The sequence below is a fragment of the Alligator mississippiensis genome, chromosome 11 (genome assembly GCF_030867095.1).
Source record: "Alligator mississippiensis isolate rAllMis1 chromosome 11, rAllMis1, whole genome shotgun sequence".
In the NCBI taxonomy this organism is placed as follows: domain Eukaryota; kingdom Metazoa; phylum Chordata; order Crocodylia; family Alligatoridae; genus Alligator; species Alligator mississippiensis.
Window position 1 is genome coordinate 34012270 of NC_081834.1, and position 22415 is coordinate 34034684.

General features: G+C 41.6%; 1 protein-coding gene across 1 annotated transcript in view; it reads left to right on the top strand.

Annotated features, from left to right (window-relative positions):
- ANXA2 (annexin A2) overlaps positions 1-21069 on the top strand; it is a 52720-nt gene extending 31651 nt beyond the window's left edge. The window contains exons 5-13 of the mRNA XM_059714792.1: positions 5886-5999; positions 11677-11767; positions 12399-12478; positions 12790-12849; positions 13521-13614; positions 15183-15278; positions 16337-16395; positions 18427-18549; positions 20702-21069. Of these exons, the coding sequence (XP_059570775.1) occupies positions 5886-5999; positions 11677-11767; positions 12399-12478; positions 12790-12849; positions 13521-13614; positions 15183-15278; positions 16337-16395; positions 18427-18549; positions 20702-20761 (777 nt within the window). The 3' untranslated portion in view covers positions 20762-21069. The remainder of the gene's footprint in view (positions 1-5885; positions 6000-11676; positions 11768-12398; positions 12479-12789; positions 12850-13520; positions 13615-15182; positions 15279-16336; positions 16396-18426; positions 18550-20701) is intronic.
- Positions 21070-22415: the final 1346 nt, after the last annotated feature.

The window sequence follows — 22415 nt, forward strand, 5'->3', positions numbered from 1 at the left end:
GTTTAAAAACACTGTCAAAGAAAATTCTGCAGCATTTTTTTTTATCAAATGTTCCTGCCTTTGCTTATCATCCTTTCCTCACCTAACCCAAAGGCATGCTGAATACTGCAAAAACTATAATTTGGAATCCATACAGTCTTTGGGATTGTATAGGTGCCAAAGTCGAAAGCAACCTCAGGAAACAGTGGAAACAGTGAGTGTAAAGCTTCCAGTGCAACTGTGATAACAAATAAGTAGGTGGTAAAGGAGCAGGAAATGGAATGTGGCACATCCTGTCTGATGAAGTAGGGCTCCCCGCACCAAAAATAACATCTAGGGTTGATCTTACAAATTTCCCTGGAGATATACTATGAAGCTAGAGCAAAAAGTTGGGTTTGATTTATTCTGTACTTACAGCAGTGGCTCATGAACTACTGCTCACAGTGTAGATCATTACATAACACATCTCATGGATTCACTTTCTTTCCTGTTTTTTGCAAACTGAGTCATTATGTTGGCTACCTTTCCTTTTAAGAATATCTACATGACCCATACAGGTGCTAACTCCTCCCTCTGTCTATGTGCTGCAATAGGAACCAAAGTCTGCCTGAGGCTTTGTGTCTGTGGGCGTCTATACACGTGCTCCAAGGTGGTTTTCAGGAGCTTTAGTTAAAGCACCTCTGCTGTCATTTTGAAACATGGGGGTACACATGGCAGTGAAGCTGCTGGGGCGTTCTAATTGGAATGCTCCAGCAGACTCGATTTAAGTCTGCTCTGACATTTTCTACTTGGACTATGTCAGAGCAGGCATCCTTCACATGCACAGGCACCCTGTGTGTGTTTGCACAGAGCCCTGAGGACCTCTGATTGGCCCTGCTCATTGTTGCTTTACAACAGGGGCAGGCAAAATATAGCCTGCAGGCTGGATTTGGCCCGCCAGGCCATTCTGTCTGGCCCGCTGGACCCCTAAAAAATTTAGAAAGTATTTATCTGCTCCAGGCTGCCTGTCGAAGACAACAGGAGCCAGGGGGAGCCAGCATCCGGAAGCAGAAGCCCAGCCCCGCCCCACCCCTAGCCATTTCCCTGCTTCCTGGTCCAGCCATGCAGCTAAGCACCATGTGGTGCTTAGCTGCATGGCTGGACCAGGGAGCATGGGGCCCCACCAGTACGGGGGGGTGTGCGTGTGGAGGAAGGGACAGTGTGTGTGTGTGTGTGTGTGTGTGTGTGTGTGTGTGTGCAGGCAGGGGCAGGGTATGTGTGCATCTTCATAGGGTGAGTCCCACACACACCCCACCATATACATGCACCTACACCCCCCCCATGCACTGCCATACTCGCAGACCCAACCACCCTCCCCCCACACAGCCCCCATAAACCTATACCCCACCCCCCCAATATACAAGAGTAAGACTTCATTTTAAGCTATTGTGCAGTCACTTCTGCGTACACTTTACAAATACATGTAAATCGGGACAAAAATATTTTTTGAAATCAAATTAATGAATGTTGTAGATGATTGCTTTTTAGAATATAATTTGGTATTTTTCTGGTTCTGAGATGGCAAAACCCCTAGCTGAAAGGAGTACTTCTGGAGCCAAGGGAAGGGACTTCTGATGGCAAAGGTCAAGGGTTAGGGGGCGGGACTTCAGGTCCCAAAATGGTGACCGGGGGCAGGGCACCTGTCAAGGGGCAGGGCTACCCATGCAGCCCTTGACAGCTTGCCAAAACTCGGTAAGCAGCTCTCCGCCTGAAATAATTGCCCGTCCCTGCTTTACAAGGTGCAAGTCAATCAGCAGTCTGTTCCTTTAGGACTGTGCTACCCCTATGCTAGTTTTCACTGGGAACAATTTGCCATTCATAGATGTATGACTTATGGAAAACTAAGTTCATCAAATATTTGCTTCCTGCTATTTCTCTTTTAATTCGCTCCTCATAGCGGCAGAGAATGGCAGGAAGGAACGGCTGCTGAATGTCCAGGAATTATTGCAGTCCTTTGTCAGCGTTACCACTAGCTCCCAAGACACTTTGGCTGCAGTTAAAAATGATTTAGGCAGTGTAATTCTTAGCCATTCAACCCAAACCTATTCTCTACTACTTTGCCTTTGGTTGGTGAGGTTTTCCTGAGTGATACTTGTCCTGTTAACTTAAAGAATTTATGCTGAACAGATATCCACTTAAGGCACACAGATAGCGTAGGACAGTGTTTCCCAACCTTTTCCAGCTCAAGATACACTTACATTAATAAAAAATTTTCTGTGGCACACCTGTTAAAGCATCCCCCATTCTCATACCTATTGTAGCTAATTGCCATGGCAAAATTCTGTGGCACACCTGTTCCATGGCACACCGGTTGGGAATCACTGGCTGAGGGGTAGGCAATTATTTTGGCTGGAGGGCTGCTTAATGAGTTTTGGTAATCTGTTAAGGGCTGCAAGGATAGCCCTGCCCCTTGACAGATGCCCTACCCCCAGGTCACCATCTTGAGACTGGAAGTCCCACCCATAACCCCTGACCTTTGTCACCGGACATCCCTCCCCTTGCTCCAGAAGTATACCTTTGGAGGGAGGTTGCCATCTTGAAACCAAAAAAACCCACAATTGTATACTAAAACAATCAAATATCTACTATAACTTATTTTAACTTAAATATTTTTTTAAATATTTTGTTCAGATTTACATGTGTTGTGTAGTGTATTTAGAGGTGATTGCATAATAGCACAAAATGCAGTCTTACTCTTGTATATTGTGTGTGGGGGTAATGGGGTGGGTGTGGAGGGGGTATGGGGTGTGGGTGGGGTGTGTGGTGTGGGGGGCATGGGGTGTGGGTATGGTGGGTGGGCTGTGTGGGGGAGGAAAGGTGCAGGGGTGTGTGTGGTATGTGGTTGGGGTGGGGTTATGGGGGTGTGGGAGGGTATGGGTGTGTTTGGGGGTATGGTGGGGGAGTGGGAAGATGTGGGTGTGTATGGGGGGGAGGGGTGGGGGGAAGCCCTTGGAGTCCCTGGAGCGTGAGAGTCCCTGGAGCCACATGTAGTGGCAGTGGCCCCACAGCATGCAGCTTCTTGCACTCCCACCCTAGTCCCCAGCTGAAGGTGGCAGCAGCGTGCAGGGCCAGTCCCACCCTGCTCAATAGTGCTCCCACTCCAGTCCCCGACCACACCTGGCAGCAGGTTGCGGGGCCAGCTGCACCCAGCCCTGTGCTCCCACCCAAGTCCCAGGCTGCATATGGGGGAAAACAGCAGGACCAGCCTGACCCATGCCCATAGCTGCAGCTCCCAACTCCCTGGCCAAACATGGTGGCAGTGTGCAGGGCCAGTCCCACCTGGCCCCATAGCATGCAGCTCCTACGCTCCCACCACAAACCCCAGCCACATGTGGCAGCACATGGGGCAGCCCAACCTAGCCCCATAGCGTGTGGTTCCTGTGCTCCCAGCCCCCTTTCCCCCAGCAGGAGTCCCTGGCCCTGGCTTTGGCCCAGTGGGGCCCTTACCTATATTTCCAGTCCTGCAGGCAGGGAGGTTGGGAACACCCATGGGGCAGCCAGGCAAAAGCCTCTGCCCAGCAGAGCCTTCTTGTCGCCAGCACCCCCTGGCTCGGGGCTGAGGCAGGTCAGGCCAGGCTGGGGGTGGGGATTGTTGCTTGGCAACCAGAGCCACACCTGCATGGAGGCACCTGCTTGCAGAAGGGCAGGCCGGGGCTTATGGAGGGGCCCTGCAGACCAGATGGAATTACCTGGCAGGTCAGATCTAACCCATAGGTCATATTTTGCATGCCTCTGGGAGAGCCCTTCAGTTGTTCACATAGTGCCAGATCCTACTCCATCTGTTAGGTGCCTACATGTGATCCCATTCCTCCCTGTTAGGCATTCTGAACATCAGATGATCTGATGGCCACCTATAAGTTTATCAGGGGTGTTTACCAGGATCTGGGGGAACGATTATTCACCAGAGCGCCCCAAGGGATGATGAGGTCGAACGGTTATAAACTACTGCAATTCCATTTCAGGCTGGACATAAGGAAGAATTTCTTTACTGTCTGAGCCCCCAAGATCTGGAGTAGCCTGCCACTGGAGGTGGTTCAAGCACCTACATTGAACATCTTCAAGAGAAAATTGGATGCTTATCTTGCTGGGATCCAATGACCCCAGCTGACTTCCTGCCTTTTGGGCGGGGGGCTGGACTTGATGATCTTCCGAGGTCCCTTCCAGCCCTAATGTCTATGAAATCTGTGAAATAATGCATCTTCCCCCCCACCCCTTTTTTTTTTTTCTATAACACCATCATCTTGGCCTTAAAACAAAGACACAACAAAAGTAATGAGGAATGGGACAACCTCCACTTTGTAATGACAGTTTTTCAGTGGCTTGAGCAGAGTGGAATAGTATCACACTTAGGTACCCAGCCAGGACAGTAGGATCTTGCTAAAATAAATAACTTTCTTGGTTCACACCAGATTCTTGAAATGTGAGAAAGAGCTGCTTTCCTGAGCCCAGCTAGGAATAAATCTATTCCAAATAAAGTTTCTTAACTCCTGACAGAGTCTGCTGCAAGCAGTTATCATCAATACTTTCCTTCAGGGAACTTCATTAGTGATAAAATTAGTCCTGACATTCAACATACCACAGAACACATTGTTACTTATCTGGTGATTTATTGCATATGCAGCCTTGTACCATCTTTACATTTTACTCTTAGCTTTGAACCGCTCTGTTTAAATGTCTGTAAGATGTTTAGTAAAATGAAACTTCAATGCAGCTAACATTTGTCTCCAAAGAAGAGATGAGGTACATTACATATGTCAATGTTGCATTGAAATTGTGCTGGGCTTCTTGCTCCTGACACTAAACCAGAATTGTTTAAAGGAAATAGTGTCATGTACTGGAATGCAGATGACCTAAAAGAAAAGAACTTGACATTCTAAAATGTTAATAGTGTGAATTATACTTGAGTTTTTTAATACCCTATAAATTGATTTGTGGCTTCTTTTACTTGTCAGCCGAAGTGTGCAGATTGCAATTCATACACAGCCAATTGGAATCAACTGTACCCCAATGAAATGGATTATAGTAGCATGTAGGACCTGCATTATTTGATCTCAAGTCTATAAAACTATTTTCACACTTGTACAAAGGGCTAATGCACCTTGAATAGGACTTGAGGACTTAAATATTTGTTAAATTGGAAGGATGAGAGCATCCCACCAGCTCCTGTTTGTTGTGTTGGTTAAGTAGTGGAGTAATTTTATTCATTGTAAGAACATGTTATGAAAGATTAATTTAATGGCTTAGTTAACAGATGTGGAAGAGAGCTGAAGTGCATTTGGCTCTTTTTGATTCTCTGAATTGGGCTCCTTCACTACTTGATTAAGATCAAAGTAATCTTTTTTCATTTTGGCAGTATTTGTTTAGATGAAATATCAGTGATTTAAATGCATTCCACTCTCTGCTCTTGAGTGCTCCAGATTTAATTTCGGCTATAGTTGACTTCTTTTAGTCCCAAATTTGATCCCAGGGACTTGGCATTTCTTAACTTCATGGTAGGGACACTAATCTTGGTGCCAGTAAAATAAGATCTGAAAATGACATGATGACCCTAATTTCAGACTTTTCCCCTCAGTTATACCACTGCCTAGGAAATGGACACATCTGTTTCTGTTTTTCTCTCTACTGAAAGACAGTTAAAAGCAAGAATTTGGAGTTTAAAACAGATTGTTGATAATTTCCTTTAAAGGGATGAGGTAAATTTTTCATGTTCCATTTTTCCTTTTTAACTTTCACAAAAGGTGCTCTGTTCTGTTTCCTCGTTTGTTCTATAGGAAAAGAAATAACAGATTTTTATATTCAAAACCATGGAAAACTGACTTGTCTGGAGATCAGAAATGAGTTTTAATGATTTTTCTTTTATAAAAAAGGAACTGTCTGCAGCACTGAAATCTGCCCTGTCAGGACACTTGGAAGCTGTGATTTTGGGCCTGTTGAAGACACCAGCTCAGTATGATGCTTCTGAACTGAAAGGTGCCATGAAGGTAAACACGCTTTAAAGTTAAGCTGCAAGTCTGATGATATTTCTTGGGATAAGAGTTTGAGTCTGCCAAATTCTTCAGTTCTCAGCTGTGCACACTGGCTTTTGAGTACCCAACTTGAGGTATCAGAAGTCATGAGTTTAACTATCTAACTGGTGAATATGATTTTTTTTTTTTTTGTTACTTTTTCTAAATAACTCTAAAGAATGACTCTGCATGACCTCAGCTGCAGGACTCCCAGCCCTGGCTGGGCATGGTGCACCCCTGCTACACATGCAAATTAAAGCTGGCTGGAGCTTTTTATAGTGTGATAGCTACTTTGTATGTGTAGCTAGTCTCAAGGTAATTGTACAGTTAAACAATTAATTGCACAATAGCTGCAACAGTAGAGAGGGCCAAAGTCATATAGTTGAGCCTGAGAGAATGCCTCATACCTACTGTTCTGTGTCTATATAACTTGTACAAAAACAGGACAGATTTTCAAAAGATACTCTTGGTCAGGTTAATTTTTTGTCACTATATTATTTTTATAAGAGTGTTCAAATGAAAAACTTGTAGTAAAGTTTGTAGCAACAAACTAAATCAGTTATTTGGCATTCCATATAAAAAATTAAGACGCAGATAACAACAAAACCAGTTGCTAAATTGAAGTCAGGTTTTTGAGCAATCAAATGTTGCCCTCTGCTGGTTTAAGCAGATACTGCCTGTAAATTACTGCAAATCAAGAAGACAATTGTTTTTCATTCTTTTTTCTTATGCATTGTATGAATGTAACCGTGGGCAGTTATTTTCTCAGCCATAGAAACATGGAGAAGTTGGGCTGGAAGGGACTTCCAGAGGTCAACTAGTCCATCCCCCTACATGAGGCAGGATCATCTCTATGCAAACCATCCCATACAATCCATAGTCTAAACTCCACGTAAGACTACTGTCACCCCTGGCACAACACAATCCTAACACCCTAATCTGCCACAGGTAAAGCAGGGGAATCATGGCAGCCAATGTCCTGCTTCTATGAAATGTTGTCAGTATATGTTGATGAGATTCTGAGTAGTGGCCCCCCGCTACAGAAGCAACCCCTCCCCCACAGTTTTACCATATCTGACCATGGTGTAAAATCCTTCCTGACCCCAAATAGGGCAAATCAGTCTGACCCCAAGCAGAAGGGCAAGACCCTCTAGTCAGGTACCTTTGGCTTTGGTCCCAGCAGGAACACTGGCACATCCCAGTCAAAGTTTCCAGCCTTGGCTGTAGCCCAGTGCCTCTGAGGGAGGCTTAAAAACACCCTGACATACATAGCAGGAAGGCAGGGGCGGGGGCAACCAGCAAAGCCCAGAAGACTGGAAAAAAGCCATAGCAGAATGTAGGCATAGCTATGTCTAGATCATCTCTGACCAGTGGCTGTCCAACTTCTTTCAAACACCTACAGTGATGGAGAGTCCACAACTTCCTTAGGCAGTCTATTCCACTGCCTCGCTATTCGAACAGCGAACAAGTTGTTTCATAGTGATAGTCAGAACGCCAGATGGGGAAGCCCATCAAGAACCTTTTCCAGTGTGGTAGAACAGCTTTGCTTTTGTTTTGGAGGTGGGGCACGGTATAACATTCTCTTTATAACCTCATGTGATGATATTTTCCACTGACCCAAAGACTGATATTATGAGTCTGGTGTCAGATTTTTCAGCTGTTTATGCTTGAGTTTAGTTTGGAATAACTTTTTATGTAGTGGCTATTAAGACATGTCCTGGCTTAAATGAGGAAAGAAAAATTCCTATGACGAGTTAATGATTACTCTGATGTGTAATACTAAGGAAAAAGCACAAAAGAGAGCATAAGAACAATTTTTCATGTGAAAACAGCTATAAAGAACTAATAACCATATCTTGGTCTAATAAATTATTTTGTCTAAAGTGAATATATGTAGCTTGGGACACTGCTAGCTTGTCAACAAAGCCCCCTCAAATTACCACACACAATGCCAGATTTTCAATTCTGGCTTTAAATTAATACTCTCAGAATGCAAGTATAACTTATTTGTATGTGTAAAATCCATGTTTGTCCATGTAAGCCAGTACAGGCATGGAACAATCAAGTGGATTTCTAATTCTTTTTTTTTTTTTAAGTGATGCATTTTTTTTCTCCTCTGTAAACAGTCATAATGAAATATATATACCAAGAACAATTACAATCTGATTTGAAGCTAGCTGAATGTTTTTCCTGAAAAGTAGCTTCCCCATTCAGGCAACTTTTTCAAAGGATCTCTGGGAGTTTGAAATGAGGAAGAACATATACATAGTTCGCTTTATTCCAAAGAAAGACAAATATGTTTATGGTAACTGCAAATTGCGTTGCTCATAATTCCTTTTAACAAAAGATCCTTGTATGAACCTCAGTAGATTTGGAAACCAAAAAATATGAATAGATATTAATCTTTCCCCCTTCCTCAACAAGCTGATAAGAACTGTCTTTTTGGAGAGTTTTTTTTGGTTCTATTATACATGAGTCTTTGGTAAATTGCTGGGCTCCTTTTTTCTATTGTCAAAGAACTCTTCCCCTCTCCACTGCCACAAGGATGGTTTTCTAGCAAAAGCTATAGACTCAAAGTAGCTTTAGCATTTTGTTCCAAATAAAAATACATGATATTAACAATTGACCAGCAGCCTGAGGCCAGGAGTGCATTGTTTGAACTCTACTATTTTGGGGCATCTGGGCTCCCATAGAGTTTAATTAACAGCTGATACCTTTTCATGTGGATTAGTTATTTTCTTATTGCTTTAACACCTATAATTGATTTACATTTTAAACAGTAGTAATTCAGCTTAGTTCAAAGTAATGTTCCTACCTTTGGTTTTACTGTTGCTCTACAGAGAGGCAAGTAATACAGAAACCTGATCATTAACTTTGACTTTGATCACAAAACTAGGCTTTGAAATACATATTTTATCACGTCCTTTCAACACATCCAGGTTGTTCAAAATTTACGTATTCAATCTGAATATTTAGTCTATCATACCAAAGACATTTTTTATCCTTATTACTAACATGGGTAATAATTTTGTTATATAGGTATATATTTTAGTCTACAGTATTGATTTCTACCTAAAAATATACAGTATGCATAGCATTCACTACAGATATAAAGTAACATTACTCGCAAGCTTTCATTTAAATAGAGGTAAATAAAGGTTGAAAATATTTTCATTTGGCTTGTTCTTTCATAGTTTGAGGATATTTGCATCAGCAGCCAGGAATTCCTACTGAAAATAATTGCATGTTATATTTCAAGCCCTTGATCCGCCCGAGTTCTTGAACTTAGCTTCAAGCATAAGAATAGCTTCTGGGAGCACATGTTTAGCTGCTAGATCAGGGACCCAAAATAAGGGACTACTATTTTCAGTAGGAAGTGCTGGTTGCTAAAACAAACACCCTCTATCATGAAAGAGTGAGGTAAATAAAAGTACTTTCACCTTTACTTACCTAATTTTAAATGGAAAATTCAGTGCAGGAATATTCACTTTAAGAACATGCTTCAGTCTTTGCTGGGTCAGGGACAAGGAAAGCCATTCCATCCGTATCACCAAAATCTTCCATTTATAGTACGTTTTCAAAGGACTGTGAGAGGACTTCATGTTTGTGCATGATGAAGGTCAATTCAGCTTTATATATGCACATACTGGAGTCAGGTTTTGATTCAGTGCTCTAAGCTGAGGGGTCAAAAATAAATGCTTAGTGCCAGTGACATCTAAACTTAATCTAGAAGCACTGATAGATATTGAATAGGTGTTAAAAAAGCTCTTGGCTAAAACCAAATATATCTCACAGTTATTACAATAATATTTGGCACTTAAACACATTCCATCTTTGGCTTTTCAAACCCATTATAAAAATATCTGAATTAGCCTCACAGTAGCCATGGAAGGTAGTAGTATTCAGCCTTGGGTTTTTTGTTTTTTTGTTTTTACAAATGAGGTAGACTGAGGGACAAAGAAGTTAAGACTGTCTTTACATGTGCTCAGGGATGGGATGAGCCATTTTAATTAGAGCAATTACCGGACAGTGGCTCTAGTTAAAACGGCTCAACATCATGCATATTAAGTCCCTGCACATTTCAAAATGGCCATGGAACACTTTATCTAACGCTTGGACACGGTCTAGATAAAAAGCACTCCTGCAGCCATTTTGAAACACGTGGGAGCTTAATACGTACAACAGTGAGGCAACACTGGAGCGTTCTAATTTGAATTCAGAGCAGACTTGATTGAATCTGCTCCAACCTGTTCAAATTAGAACATGAGCAAGCATGTGTATAGGCACCCTAAATTACTAATCCACACATCAGAGAGTATGCCAAGCTGTGCAGACTGGAGTCCCAGAATACTAAGAGCTTGTTCTGTACTTTACCTGCTGGATACAAGTGATTGGACTGCATGTAGAAAAAGACTGTAAATACCAGCACGTATAGGTAGATCTAGAGCTTTGAACATGGGGGTGCAGATGGCATTGTGGAACATCACATATAACACAACATCTGTTTTTCTCCAGGTAAAAATAAGCAAGAAGCTTTATTAATATGGTAGGGACCTAGGGCTGCATTTTTCAGTTTAAGATCAAAGCAAAAACAAATATAATTTGATTGCAATGTGCAGTAATTTGCTATATCATATAATATATTTTGTATAAAAACACAACAAACCAGGCAAAAATAATTAAAAGCTTTAGTTCTGTTTTTATTAGAATTAAATGTACATTTCTTTCAGAATCATAAAAAATCTAGTCTTCAGTATTTTGACAGTGTATCAATGCTTCACTGAGTTATTTCCGCACCTGAGTTGATGTTTACATGAGTTAATTTTTTCATGCCTAAATTAATGTTTTAGCTAGATTTAAAAACAGTCTGCAGGGCTGTGAAATAGGAGCTATATTAAGAGAAGTGGTTAACAGACAACAGAATTACATAAGAAAGTTTATCTTGATTAATGGGCTGTCAAGACCATTAAAAAGGAGAGAAGGTCATTAACACTCTGAATGAAGATTTTAGAAGGAATCAGGTAGATAGATTATAATGAGCCACGAAGTCAAGTAACTTCCTCACTGCTGCCTGAATAGAAATGCTACTGTCACTGTCAGGAAGTTGGTTTTAAACTTTGGGTGGACCAGAAGTCAAACCGGGGCGTGATTGCACCACTGCACCTCCTCAGACATTCCCCTGCCACTATATTATCATATGTAAAATAGAATTAATATGGCTTTTCAAGTATTGTGCTAAACTTCTCCCGTTTCTGACTTAAATCTCACTTTAAAACAAATAAAATCACTTTGTTACTAGAGGAGTGGCTACTCTCCCGCAAAGTAGTACTAGTGTTTACTCACCCTTTCCAACTGAAGATTGTATAGGAAAATACTGACTTGCCTCAGCCATAATATTGAGATGTATTGGTGCCAGTTTTGTGCCTCTAATCTACTTGCAACTGCTCCATAAGAATAAATAGCATGAGCTATCAATTACATTGATAAAAGATACTGATGCCACATAATTCCCTTTCTAAAACAGCTGTAAAGATGTTAATATTCTCTAACTTTTGAGTAGGAGAAGGGCATATTAAAGAAGTTTCTTCAAGATATTTTGGAACTTTCAAGAAATCTGATAATTTTAACTAATTAGCTAAAACTTTTGTTTCAGGGCCTGGGAACTGATGAAGACACTCTCATTGAGATCATATGCTCACGGACAAATCAGGAGCTTGCTGAAATTAACAGAGTCTACAAGGAAAGTGAGTTTGTACTAGTGTTCTCAACATGGCGAATTTAGGCCTTTCCATACTTCTTTGGAAGTGGGAGGAAAAACTTTTGACCATTGGCCTTCTTCTTGGTGATTACTATTTGAGTTTGTTTTTAAATTTCAGTGCTTAAACTCACAGTAAAGCAGCAACCGTCATACTTAGCTATACTTGGAGAAAATTGTGCCCCCGTACTTGCTTTGTTAGCTATCAATTGATTCTGTGAGGGTAGCAATGGCTGAATCAATAAAGCGCTACATGGGATAAGATAAAAGCAATATTAAAATGATGAACTGGATAGTTATATATGAGATTGAAGGGTCTTAGGATAGATTCCTGACGAACTTGAGAGGAAACTGCATTTTAAGCAATACAGAGTAGGGGTGTACTGATAGAGATTCTTGGGGCCAATATCAATTGCCAATTTTGAAAGAGGCATATCGGCCGATACTGGTCCAATTTCTGATATGCAGCTCAGCAGCTTGAAGAGCAGCGTCCGGCTGGTAAATCTGTTGTGGGGGAAGGGAAGGAACGTGGGGAGGGCAGATTGAGGCCCCTGCGATGACAAAGAATGGAATAAATAACAACTGTAAATCCTCAATAAATAGTATTTGTTGTTTTCCAGTGTACAAGATAGAACTGGAAAAGGACATTGTGTCAGACACATCAGGAGACTTCCGCAAGCTGATGGTTGCCCTAGCAAAGGTAAGGTATTCTGAGCAAGTGCAATTTTAGCTGTGCTTTTCCTTGTTTTATTAGGTGTCTTAGTCTACTAGCCTGTTGGCAACTTACCAGCCATATCAGAAATCTGTTGCCTGCTGATGACAAGTTTTGATTCACTTTCAATACCACTGCATAACCAGCAGCTTGAAATAACATGGTTTGGAAACTTTATGACTATAATAACTGGTCACTTAACACTACGTAACTTGAATTGTGGGGGAAAAGGCTTGCCTGGTTTCAACCAGGTTATCGCTATTGAACCTCTACTAAAATGTTTTTATTCTTGTTTGAAGGGTAGAAGAAGTGAGGACAGTTCTATGGTTGATTATGAACTTATTGACCAAGATGCCAGAGTAAGTGCTCCTGCTGCTAAGTAACTAAACTTCATAAATGATACAGTGCTTCTTGCTTTTGCACATACAGAAAGAGCTCATGTAAATTCCCTACAACACTAGATGGAAGGTATAGACAGGTTACTCGTTTCAACATGTACTACTTACGATCCTGAGAGATCAGTCAGATCCCTTTATCACTTTCTGCAGCTACATCCCATACACAGCTGGCTTTTAGTTTCTCTTGCATACTTTGACAAGGAAATTTCTTAGTGGAGAATAAGAGAGCAGTGGTGTTTGTTTTCTTGGGGTTCAAAATGGTTAGAACCCAAGTGATTTCTACAAAGACTATGAAACTATCTCAGTGGATTAATTTATTGGTAATGTTATGTAAATGATCTTCCAACATACTGCCACCGAAGCCAGCACACATCAAGAAAAACTGCTGAATGCAATGAAATTTTCCCAGGGCACAACCTCTCCTAGTTGTGAATAAGATTTGTTAGTCTTGTCTATATAGTCCCCTTGAAGAGTATATTACGCATGTTGGCCTTCTCATCTAATTCAGCTCTTAAAGAACTTTTTTTACCGTAAAAAAACAAACAAAAAACAAAAAAAACTTGTATAGCTTTGAAGCAACTACCTTTTTTGACCCCTGGTGGCTAAAGTAGCACTTTTCATTCTAACCACAGGACCTTTATGATGCTGGTGTGAAGAGGAAGGGAACGGATGTTCCTAAGTGGATCAACATTATGACTGAAAGAAGCATTCCCCACCTCCAGAAAGGTACTTTTTAAACAAAGCATTTCCACAGGAGGGAGTTAGAAATGGATTGTTATTTTTTCCTTCCAATAGTGATTAAAATGAGGCCAGTAAGCAGAAAAATCTTAAGTTTATTAGCTGTGCCATCACCATTTGGGAAAAAATATATGTATTTAAATATTACTTTAAAAGTAAAGTAAATACATTAATCTCTTTGCTTGAATTTTTGCATGTACATGCACATGTGCACACATGGATGCAGCTGGAATACATCTTAGAAACCACACTTTCAAAAATGGTCTCTAAATTCTAGAGGTGCACTGATACATCAGTCCCATAGCAGATCGGCACTGACATGGGGAAAATCGACAGTATCAGAGATTGGTTTTTTTTTGCCTGATGTGGCTGATAATGTGGCCGACAAATGCCCTGTGCATGCGTGCAGCCTGGTGGCTTGGAGAGCAGCATTGGACTGGTAAGTCTGGTGTGGGGTAAGGGGAGGGAAGGGGCATGGTGGGGCAGATCAAAGTCCCTGCGGTGAGAGAGAGAGTGGGGCGGGGGCGGGTGCTGCCCAGGCAGGGCAGGGCTCAGCCATGAGCAGCTCATTCGGGGTGTGCTGTGCTCACCCCGGGAGGGCATGGGGGGGGGTGCCCCCCTCCCCCCCCAGGTTCTGCATGTGGGGCAGTGTAGGGCAGGCTGCTGCTGGGGCTGGGGGCTGTGCTGGGCTCTTCCTGGCGGGGGCGGGGCCAGATTGTGCTTGGGGCAGATGGTGGCCGCAGCCCACAGCAGCAGCCCACCCTCGCCCCGTGCACAGATCTGGGGCCACATGTCCCTCATGCCCTCCCTGGGTGCACACAGCAGTGGGAGCCTGTGCCCCCCTGGATGAGCCGCTTGTGGCTCTGTCCTATGCCGTGGCTGAGCCGTGCCTCCCCAGCCCCACTCCCTTCCTCACCATGGGGGTCAAAATCTGCCCCCCTACATCCCTTCCCTCCCCCCACCTCTTTCCCCACACCAGATTTACCTGCCTGATGCTCGTCTCCAGGCTGCCTGGCTGCATATCAAATTGGTATCGGCTGATATGGCTTCTTAAAAATTGACCATTGGTTTTGGCTGAAAAAAATGTCTATCAGTGCACCCCTACTAAATTCACAGCTGCACTCCTGCACACAGATCCAATTGTGTGCATCACATGTTTAATCATGTATCATTGGGTTCCAGGAGTAGCTTCTGGTTCAAAATGGGCCATGCAAGAAAGCCCCTTGTGAGGATTTTCTTGAAGGTTTAAATTCTGGAACTGGAAATGCTGTCAGTACTTGGAGAACTATTTTATAGTTAAAAAAAAACAAACAAACAAATCAAAATGTTACCCAAAGTATCTGTTAATTGAGGACTTCCTGACGTATTACAACGTATTCACTGAAAGAGAAATCAAAGTAGCGTAGAAGGTACTTACACCTTGCTGTTGTTCTCAGTCTTGCCCTTGTGAAGTTTTTTCCAGTCACATTTCCTGTGCCCTGCATTTGTGTGTATAACTTAAGAGGTGTGAGCAGCTGCTATTTTGTTTTTTTCAATGGTTTTCTTCCTTACCATAGTGTTCGAGAGGTACAAGAGCTACAGCCCATATGATATGTTGGAGAGCATCAGGAAGGAGGTCAAGGGAGACCTGGAAAATGCCTTCCTTAATCTTGGTAAGCTGATGCATGTTCATCCAGGTTAAGATTAGCTTACGAAAAAACGTTTCCAATGCTCTTGCAGTCTTCTTACAGAGAGGAGGCAAAGATAGGCTCACTTGCATAATGACTGCTCTGAAGATGCTAGAGGAAAGGACAGACGTTTAGGGTGCCATCAGTGTGGGATCTATTAATGAATATTCTTGTTTTAATAGGAAGTGGGAAGAAGTGTAGCTAAGTGATTTACTGTCTTCTGCTAAAAGTAGTCTCTGCAACCAGCTCTTCAAAGGAGAAGTACTACATAGTTTATGATCTGCTGTTACTTTTTCTGTGGTATATAGGGACTGAATCGTCCCTTCAGCTTTATGGGAAAAGGTAGCTGAACCTGACACCTGAAATATTTTCTCTGAATGTCTGCTTTAGAAATCTGGCAAGCTGAGAGAGACTGAAGAGAATAACAGTGCTTGTCAGAGTCACCCAGGAGGACTTTGGGAGACAATTAGGGGCATTTAATTTGCCATTGTGTTCTGTCACATGGACAGGAATGTAAATGCAGTCAGGTGCTTTGAATTGTGGAGTTTGGAGAGGTGCCATGGAGTTTGTTTGTGGGGAGTTACTGTAGAGGGATACATATTTTAGAGATACAGTGCTGGGACAGCCAGGGACTGTTTAAGACAAAAAGGCATAAGGAAAAGCACAAACCCTGCAGGAGAAATCTACCTGGATATCATCAGTATTAGCATTTTCAGAAAGGAGGTGACCAAAATTATTTAGATGAACAAAGCCTAGGCCTAGAATTGTGAGGGAGCACCATAATGTGATATGATAGCACTACGAAGATAAAATATTTGTCAGATCTTGCACAGCTATGGTTAAATGCCTTTGTGTGGCTGCCTAAACTTACCCACTTGAAACAGTCATTTCAGATGCAAATAATGTATCTGTGGTATTTTTTGGAAGTATATCTCCTCCTTCCCTGTAGATTAGCCATCACATCTTCGACAAAAGAAGTGCAGTATTATTCATTTTGTATACCTCTAGCAAGTGTAACCAATCATACCATCTTCCTTTTTCAGTCCAGTGCATTCAAAACAAGCAGTTATACTTTGCTGATCGATTGTACGACTCCATGAAGGTATGGTGGGGCTGAAAGAGGCCTTCTTTCTACTGAATCTTTTGCTTTCCTTCCTTGTCTAATCACATTTTCTTCTTTTTTCTCCATTAATTTTGCAGTTGTTTAGATGGCACTGGCATAGCTAATTACATCATCAAGGCTGCTTTTCTTCAAAAGCATGCTTTAATGTTATATGCATAGAGAAATTAATCTGATGTACTTTATGCAGAAATGTCAACAGACATATATTGAGAAAGACAATAGTAGACTAAATAGCATTCACTGCAAACAAACACAAAGCTGTAACAGTAAGTTTGTTCTGCAGATACTGTTTCAAATCTGCTGCTGTCATCAACACCTAGCTTTGAAGTATAAAGTGAACATCAGTTATTTTCCCCTGCACTTATTTCTTGCGTTCACATTACATTCTGGCCTCAGGGAATTATACCTTGTGGAAACAATAGTAGTAACTTTTTTCAGAGTAAACGTGATATATCAAGCTTTTTTTGTTAAATGTTAATTAATTAGGAAAGAGAGACGAGAACATTATTAAGGCTGTGGACAAATGTAACTTTCAACCACTTGGAGCATGCATTGGCTGTTCAAATGCAGTTGTTATATCTGCAGGTTTCTCTAGCTGTGTGAGTAATTTCGCTGTCATTTTAACCCTGAAAAAAATTGGTTTGCTCCACTTGTAGCCCATAGAAACATACAGATACAATAGCTATGTCATAAGAATATCTAGGACTACCATTAGAAGCTAGTGACACTTTTAAATCTGTCCACACTGCTTGATTGGCAGGTTATTCATGGGTGTCAAACTTTAAGTAAAATTTTAAAGCCAAATCTGATTCCCGTTTAAGTGAATTGGAGTGGATTTTGTCCATGGATTAGTAGGTGTCAGGACAAAGGCTATATAGTATGAGTTAGAATGGGTACCTTACCCACAATACATAGCAAATGGTGGTGAGATGATAACTGAATCATGAAACCTTGGACAAGGAGTAAGTAATCTGAAGACTGTCAGAGTGTGGGATGTTAAAGTGGAGATGACAAGCATAAGTCACAGGAAAGCGTTCCTAGTACATCTTATGTGGTTGGCCACTTTTATGTGCTGATTAGGATTTATGTCCTGTACTACAGTAGGTAGAAAGTTCCCAGAGAAGAAACAAGAAAGATTAAAAGGAGTGGGAGCTTATTTTATGTAAGAAATCTATAAAAACTTGCCTAGGGAAAGAACTGGTAAGCAAGCATGAGCAAAACCTCGAAGAGTCTAAAGGCAGCTAGTGCTGAGCTCTTTGAACTGATAGTAAACATTAGCGTTTTCAGACATATGCAAGTTAAATTGGTTTAATGAAACTATCAAATAGCTCATGACTGAGATTTGATCAGTCAAATTGTTACAAACCCTGGGTGAAGAATGCCCTCATTCTAAATGAAAAAAACAAAATCCTGCCTTGACATACAGGTGGTATCAGCATGTTGGTATGATGGCACCAAACACCAAATCCTCCCAAAACAAAGTTTCCTTGGGGAGAAAATGAGGGAATGAAATGCATGGGGCAGAGGTTAGCCATATTGTTATAAATTATCATAGCACCCTCGGACCCACAGTTGTAGACCAGGATCATCCCTGCTTAAAGTGTTTGCATTTTAATTAGCTTAATACATTGGTAGAAGGCAGTCAAACACCGCTTTTGCAGATGTTTTAAGAACTTCTATGGAGTAGAATACAGAGCCACACAGAGAAAACAGTACACATTTCCACTAAAAATACTGGGAACACAATGCTAGTATATTAAGAGGTAAATGCAAGGGAGACATTTTTGTTTCTGCTGTACTGGAAAATACACAATAATAAATCAGCCAAATAGAGGACAGTATAGTGAAGAAGATTTTCAGAGGGATTATCAAATACAGCAGTGAGGAAAGAAGTAATCTATTTTGACTTTTAACTACTTGGCAGTAGATTAGTCTCCCTTCTTACACTTCTATGGCTGTCCTGTTTTTTCACTTCAGCAGCTACAGTTTTAAATGTAAATCTGTTTGTAGGGCAAAGGAACCCGTGACAAGGTCCTGATCAGGATTATGGTGTCCCGCAGTGAGGTTGATATGCTGAAAGTTAAGAGTGAATTCAAGAGGAAATATGGAAAATCCCTCTATTATTTCATCCAGGTGAGTAAAAAGACCTCTTGTTTTAATCACTGTATGGGATTTTCAAAAGCTCTCAGCATTGATCTAATTGCACTCATTGAAGTCAGTGTTAATTTTGTCATCGGCTTCATTGGGAGCAGTTAGGACAATGCCAGGTACTTTTGAAAATCTCACCCTAAACTTTTAACTAGACTACAATCTGTGAGGAATAGGCAGTGAAATTATATGCAAGCTTTAGACTGTGCAAATTGTTTGTAGCTGGCTGATATGTTCATGGAGAAAGCTCTTCCCAAAAGCAAAGGGAAAATAAACACCAATGAACTTGAGACAGGACTGACCAAAGAGGAAGAGATCATGCAAGCAGCTGCTGTCAACTCCCATTCATGCTACAGAACCCTAGATTTTGGCTGCCCTGTCTGAAGTTGGTCTAGCTCTGGGACCAGAATAATCCTCTCTCTGGCCCATGAGGGGACATGGAAGATATGTCTCAGGCTTTTTTCTTCTTTAAAAATACTGGATGAAGAGCAAGGGCTTTCCAATTCTAGGTGTTGATTCTAACCTGCCTCTCCTAATCATGTAAATTTTGGGCCCCATCCAAACTAACATGCCCTATTTATCACCATGTGAGAGGTTCTTCATCCTGTCATATCCCATCCAGCATTTGTTTTGCATGGGTGAGTGCAGGGGAATGAAACAAGGTAAAATCAAAACCTTCAGCTTATCTGGCCCACATAACTTAACTCTGGAAAAAGATGTCAGATTTGGGCTTAGTCCCTTTTTAACGTGTTTCCTACATTGTCTAACAGGAAAAAGTTAGGTGTAATACTCCTGAATTGATAGTGCATTTTCCTAAATTATTCCCAGGAGCTTTATAGTTTGTGTCTCTGACCCCAGAAAACAGCTAGTCCTGGTGCGGGGCATGACACTGAAATAAGTATGGGTGCTAGCTTCTGAGGCTACAAATCTACACTTCATAGTAGGTGCATACTAGCTTTTGGCAGTAACTTTCCCAGATGGGAAGCTCTGTGTCAGCATCTGTAGAAAGAGTTTGGGCCAGATGCTCCCTTCCTGGTAATTGTTCAAGAGTGTTCAATTTTCACAGCATCTTTGGAAGAGATGCGGCAGTGGCTGACATCTTATTCTAAGTTTATATGCAAGTTGAATTTCCCTGCACTACTTTGCAAACACACTTCTTTTATTCGAAGTCTCTCACAGAAAGGCTATACCTCAGTGTGAGAGAGCATTAGAAAATATAGTCCATTAGGAAATAAATATAAATTTCTACTGAATCATTGCAGACAAAGCTTTTATCTACCATTAACATATTAGAAGTGTTAACATCCTCTTATAGCTATGGATATTCTGGCTAAAAGGTTCAACATCATGGGAGCCTGGTGTGTAGGTCACCATTAGATAAGCCAACCCAACAATAGGGCCATGATCATTATTAGACAGTGCCAAGATTGTAAGACTTTGTTGGCTGTGCAACAAACTTACTATTGGGTGACTTTGGGTAAGTCAATTGATTCGTTTGTGCCTCCATCCCTATCCATAAAATGGGGTAGTGATATTGATTGTCTTGTCAGTTTAAACCAAGAACTTTTACTACATGCATATACTGCCCCAATCTTGTTTTGAATCCAAGTAATATTGTATTTGTGGAAGGAGCAGAGTTGTAAAATTCCAAATCAGTTGACTTTTAGGTAGCGTGGTGAAACTGGGTTGTGTTTTGCTTTGGTTAATTGAAACAAATTAGAGAGGGTGCAGCAGAGGATTGGTGAATAAATCTTTCCATCTCCAGCTCCCTGGTACAAATATACCCAGATTGGCAGTGACTGAGAGAGCTAACTGATAGATGGTAACCAGGGGGGAAGAACTAACCTTGTTCTTCTATTTTCTGCTGTTTACTTATTAGTTTTGAACCAGAGTTCCCATTTTGTTCCTCCTTTTACACTGCATGTCAAAAAACATACAGTAATTTTTGCTTACAAATGGCTTCCTACTTTCTACAGCTTGTGGAGATTTTAGTATTAATATATTGGAGGAGACTGTGTGGTTAACTGCTTCAGCTTTGTGCTTTTCTTTGTCCCAGAAATACAGAATTTAGTGCACTCATTCTGCTGCCTTGTGTCTTTCAGAGTATACCTTACATTTTTCTTCCATTACTTTACAGCAAGACACAAAGGGTGATTACCAAAAGGCACTGCTCAACCTGTGTGGAGGAGAGGATTGAAAATCATCACAGAAGACATCCCTGTCCAGAGATATGCTTTTATGCTCTTTAACTTTACATAATCCTAGAAAATTGACTTGCCTAGCTAACTTTGGCTTGCCTTCATATATGCGAGACCAGTGGTATTGTATGCTTTCTTGTACTTCTCTAGATGGCAGTGCATTGCTTGGCTTTACCAAAGTTCTTATAAGCAAAAGGCCAAAGAAATGAACATTCCAAGGTCAAAGAGGTATTTGTGAAAGATTATACCTCTTTGTGTAATGTTTCTATTAAAATACAAATAAAACTGAATTTTTACTTTAAGAAAACTAGTTTCTGTCTTGCATACTTTGTTTTAAAGCAGAGTGAATGGTAGGTAGACTTTCAGCTCTCTCTCCCTACTGGCTCCATTCTCTTCCTTTTTCTTTTCCTCTGGGGTTCATTTTTTGGTCTGGAATATCCCCTTTTTTCCTCCCAGTTTTCTGTTCTTTCTTTTGAGAAGTGAAGTTATGCATAAATTCTCTTGATTAATCCAAAGAAGTATCAAGCAACACTTGCACCTGTTTTATTCATGTGTTGGAGTATGTTAAAAAGCACGTGCTTGTGATCACTGAGCAGTTTTCAGGAACCAACACTTATAAAAGTTACCTGTCTGTAAACATTATTCTTAGCTTACTCATGAACACCTTCTTGCCAGACCCCAAATGAACATTATTCATAGTTAGATAAGAGGCAAGGGAGTTCTGATTCCTTATAATGGGACAGATTTAGAAACAGGAGCATTAACTTTTGCAAATGAGTTGTTCCCAGTTCCCAGTGAAAAAGCATAGCACTTTTCTTTTGCACTGGAATGATACAAGGTAGTGAGTTTTAAAATAAAGAAAAGCACATTTTTTTCTATCAGGAAGTTCTTTTCCACTATGTGTTGTCTCCCTGAAACTGCCGTTAGCATGAAGACTTCCTGCATGGAGCTAAGTTCAAAAGAGCCTTTTATGACGTGTTTGCACACAACAGTTACACCTCCACAAGTGTGCCGGTACTGTTCAAGTGACATAACCCTATAGGGCGGATGAAACTATAACAAGATGAATTTGCTTGTATTTGGGTATAGCTGTATTTCCCCCTGAGAAGGGGAAAATGCTAAATCAATGAAAAAACACGTTATAACCAGAGATTCAGATTTTCTGTTCGCCACAGAAAAATATGGATTTTCTCATTTTAAGGAGAAAAACACAGATTTTTCTCCTTTAACGAAGAAAAATGCAGGAAGCAGCAGGTTTCTCCTTGCAGGCTGGTAGGATTCCTGCCTGCAAGGGGCTGGGGGGAGCAGGGGGCACCACATGCATGTGCACACACACACACATGCACATGACAGCCAGGGAGCATGGAGAACAGTTCCTACAGCTCCCCGCAGACAAGTCTGGGTGGGGGTGGGATAGAGGCCCTCATAGGGAGGGAGGGAGGGAGTTGGGCAGGGCTGGGACTTGGAGCACTGCCCAGCCAGGGTGGTGCTTGGGGCTGGGGCCAGTGCCAGAGTGGAAATGCACAGATACGGGGCCTGGGCAGAGTGCGGGACAGCTGTGAGTGGCTCATCCGCTGTGTGGCAGGGGAGGCTGGCTCCCCACCACTGTGCAAACTCCTGGGGCGGGCATGACGCACACATGCCCCCCAGATT